Genomic DNA, 4,455 nt, shown 5'->3' on the forward strand with positions numbered 1-4,455 from the left:
TATATATATATATATATATGAATAATGGTAATTATATAATTCATGTAAAATGTTAGCTATTTTTCTTTAATAATAATAAGTCATAGTAGCATCCAACTGCTGCTGATTAAAGTCGAAATTCTTCGACCCAGCATACTGTGGCCCCCATAATTCCTTCCTCACCTCTCCTCATGCTGCTCCCCTATGTGGATGCCACACTCAAGCCAGATGTGTCTTTCTCACTGCTATGTCTTTGCCCACGATCTTCCTCTCCATTCAGGATGCTCGCTCATACCTCCCACCTGGTAACACCCCGCCCAGCTCAAGCCTCACTTCCCAACTAAGCTGGCAACCCCCTCTGCTGCTCTGGGTTTCCACAGCATTTCCAGCCTGCACATATTAGTGCTCAGACTGCCCAGAGGAAAACTTCTGTTGGCGCTTGTCTTGCCCATGCTACCCCTCTTCCGGTGCTCACACTTGATTTATCTTTGAGGGAATTGACCTTTCTCCACTATCAGTCCATGTGCGGTTCCGAGGATAGGTATGTGGCTCAGGCCTTAGACAAAGTCACTATGATTAATTAAGAGGTGGACAGTTGACCAAGTGGGGCCAATCCGGCTCAGCCCGGGAACATTTGCTGGAATTATTCTTTTTCCACAGGCACCGCTAAGTTGAAACAATGTAAATTAGATCTACTAGTAGTCTTATTTGTCACCTTGAAGACAGAAATGGATTTAAAATGAGTGAGCACAGAGGAACCAAGAAATGGAGAAAGACAGATTCTTCATGGCATGATGTGAGCATCTGGATCTGTCCATGCCCAAAGCCAAATACTCTTGACTTTCAAATTAAGTGAGCCGATAAACTCTAGCTTCTTTATTTTTTTCTAATTTATTTAAGCCAGCTCGAGTTGGGTTTCTGTCGTTCGCCACTTAAAGACTGCTGACTAATATAGTGACTTAACCAGACAGTATGCTCCCTGAGAGTAGGAATTGCATTTTATAGACCTAAGATCCTTGGAGACAGGGATGACATCTTACGCATATCAGTATTACAGGACTAAGCATAGGGATGGTTACAGAGCAGGTGAAGAACAAATAAAAGAATACATATCTTTTTGTATTTTCCCAATGCCCCCATGCTCTGCACTCAGAAGACCCTAAAATACTTGAATAAAAGTTAACAGGAACAGGCCAGGCGCGGTGGCTCACACCTGTAATCCCAGCACTTTGGGAGGCTGAGGCGTGTGGATCACCTGAGGTCAGGAGTTTGAGACCGGCATGGCCAACATGGTGAAACCCCATCTCTACCAAAAATACAAAAAATTAGCCAGGCGTTGTGGCAGACGCCTGTAATCCCAGCTACTCAGGAGGCTGAGTCAGGAGAATGACTTGAACCCGGAAGGTGGAGGTTGCAGTGAGCCAAGATGGTGCCATTGCACTCCAGCCTGGGCAACAAGAGTGAAACTCCGTATCAAAATTAAAAAAAAAAAAAAAGTTAACAGGTACAAAATCATATAAGCACTTTAATTCTTATGTGACACAAACAGAGCCCTTTGATTATCCACAGTTCCTCTGAGGATGACTGATTTATCACTTTCTGAATGGAATGATCTTGATGAAAGAGTTGTCCCAGGATCCCTACAGGGCTGAAAGAGATACTTTATTTTTTACTTATTTTATGTTATTTTTTGCAGAGACAGGGTCTCGCTATGTTGGCCAGTAGTCTCCAACTCCTGGCCTCAAGCAATCTTCCCACCTCAACCTCCCAAAGCGCTGGGATTATAGGTGTGAGCCACCATGCCTGGCCAAGAGATACTTTAAATCACCTTATCTACCTGCTCCCAGTCCCCTATTGTACAAATGGGAAATTGAGATTTAAACTAAAAGGCTTACTTAACAATGCATGGTGAGTCACAGACCCAAGTCAGCCAAGAACCCCCACCCCAAGACTTGTAGTCCAGTGCTCTGGCCTCTGGCCTGGTGTCACTTTATTAAGCAAAGTGAATCAGTCACTCACCCAGAGAACTCAGAAATCTCTGAACAAAGTGGAATAAACTGCCCAACTCTGCCAACTGCCCCCTCAGCCCACATGGGTGGGGCAGTAATGCAAGGAAAAGTGCCCTGGGCCAGAAGTCAAGAACCCCTGGCTGTAGAACTAGCTTCCTCCCTTACCAGCTGTGTGACCTCAAGTAAGCCCTTCCCGTCTCTATACTCAGTTTCCTCTCTCTAAAACAGGGGGAGGGGAAGGTGGGATTTGAAGGAGCTGATCTCTAAGGTACCTGAAATTCTATTATTATATGGGGGTTGTTGGACAATTCATCAAATCCCCAAGATTAAACCCACACAGATTACAGAGAATTTGAACGCCAAGAGGTCAGCAACTCATCTGCAGACTCCAAATTAAGGTTGATGAATTGAGGGTTCCAGCTTGCCTTTGCAGGAGAAATAGAATGGAAATACATAATATCACCTCCATGGGTAACACAGAGAAGTATGGAGCCATATCCCCCACATCCTACAGTTCACCTTTCTCATCCTCTTCAAAGATCCACATCTAAATTGAGTTGACTGAGATGAATTTGAAACAAGCCCATTAGGATGTCCACATCTGCCTTCTTCAAAGTAGTCCTTCTGGGAGTTTGGGCAATTCTTCCAATGAGGCAGTAATTCCTCCCTGCATTTGTAAAAGTCCTCTTGTGGAAACAGACCAGACTCATGACTTTGTCCTCACACCTTGGCTGTCATTTCAAGTGACAATTATCAATTTGATGACCCATTGTATTCTCTATACTTGACCTGGAGTGACTTCCAGCCATTTCCAAAAGTTACAGTCCTCATTTAAAAGATAGAGGTTTCTCCTCAATGACGATATTCAAGCGATTACACCCCATGCTTCAAAGTTTATTCCCTGCAATGCTCTGAGCAATGGAATCATCAGAAAGTGATATAATGCTTCCTCCAGGGGGTCTCTTTTGGAATGGCAGTCACTTGTTGAATGTCCTGAGGTGCTTATTTTAAAAAACCATCTCTGCAGCATGACAATCACATTTCCCCCTTCTCTTTCTCATCCCTGGAAGACTCCAAACTTTTCCCTTCACCAGCTCTCCTCCCCCACCCCTCCCGTCCCCTGGCCCCACTTTCCTCAGCCCAACTCTCTTCCCTGCCAGCAATTAGGCAAAAGTCCAAGTTGCTGAGTCTTCAAAATCTATCTCTGATCGAAAGGTGGGTGGAAGTAGGGGACTCTAATGGGTCCTGGAAAATTGTCTCAGCATTTCTCATTCCCAAAAGGCCCTTCTCTGGTTCTTAGGGTAAGACGACTGTCTTGGTCAACATTTCGGAGGGTCCCAGGGACTCACTCCCATTGGGCATGGCACCAGAACTTTCCTGCACGGTGCAGGGGCGGGAGGTGGGGATGGAGACCTGCCCTCCAGAGACCCATGTCACCCAATGATTTTGACCACTCACATCTCAAAACATTGGATAAGCACAATAGACAGCCTCTCGCCCTTATCACAGCATTTTAAAGGTTACAAAACACTCTTTCATTTGTCCTTTTGGCACCTTCTCCACTGTTTTACAGATGAGGAAACCGAGCCTCAGAGAAGTAAAGTGAAACACCCAAGTTGATAGTGTCAGCAAGTTAAAAGTCCAAGCTAGATCTCTTGACTCACCTTTTATGCTTTTTTTCAACATAACAGAAATCGATCATACCTACAGTAACCCCTCATTCAGATAAATATTTCCCCCAAGACAGCCAACAGAGACCCTTGGAGACACTAACTTAATGCTAGCCCAGCAATAAATGCAGTCTACCCATATCCAAGCATACAGACCCACCTGCCTAGTCCCAAGGCTCTGTCCTCTGCCCTAAGGTGTCTTTATCCAGCACACCCCCTCCCCAGTACCCACTGAGGGTCCGTCAGCCAAGGAGGTGAGTGTCTTAACACAGAGAAGCAAAATCTACCTGACTCCTTCAGGAAGGGGACCTGGCAGGAAGGAGACCCGTCCCCAGCGCTTGTTCTGGGGGTTCCGCCTACCCCCTCCCCTACCTGCCAAGAGCTGCATCCAGGCGCAGATCTTGTAGACCGTAGCTGTGTTGCAGAAGAAGAAAAGCGCAAAGCAGGTGATGCAGCCGAGGATCAGCACCATGGAGAGCAGCACGAAGAAGGCGGCCGCCTTGAAGGCGCTGGACGGGATGGTGCTGAAGTCGGTGAAGGAGCCCCGGCAGGTGAGCTCGCGGCCCGCCAGCCCGCTGCCCACGCAGTAGTGGAAGAGGCCGAAGTAGCCAGGCTTGGGGGTGCTCACGCTGTCGCCCACCCAGTAGGGCTGGATGAAGACCACCACGTTGATGATGGCGAAGCAGATGGTGAAGATGGCCCACAGCACGCCGATGGCCCGCGAGTTCCGCATGTAGTGCTCGTGGTAGAGCTTGGAGGCCTCCTGCGAGGGCAGCATGGTGCCCGGAGGCGGGGCC

At 47.3% G+C, this 4,455-nt stretch overlaps 1 protein-coding gene across 1 annotated transcript in view; it reads right to left on the bottom strand.

Moving 5' to 3' along the window:
• Positions 1–4,453, bottom strand: part of LHFPL4 (lipoma HMGIC fusion partner-like 4) — a 49,467-nt gene extending 45,014 nt beyond the window's left edge. Inside the window, exon 1 of the mRNA XM_011952224.1 lies at positions 4,031–4,453. Within this exon, the coding sequence (XP_011807614.1) occupies positions 4,031–4,436 (406 nt within the window). The 5' untranslated portion in view covers positions 4,437–4,453. The remainder of the gene's footprint in view (positions 1–4,030) is intronic.
• Between the last annotated feature and the right edge of the window lie 2 nt (positions 4,454–4,455).

Source organism: Colobus angolensis, unplaced genomic scaffold (assembly GCF_000951035.1).
Source record: "Colobus angolensis palliatus isolate OR3802 unplaced genomic scaffold, Cang.pa_1.0 Scaffold34, whole genome shotgun sequence".
NCBI classification, from domain to species: Eukaryota; Metazoa; Chordata; class Mammalia; order Primates; family Cercopithecidae; genus Colobus; species Colobus angolensis.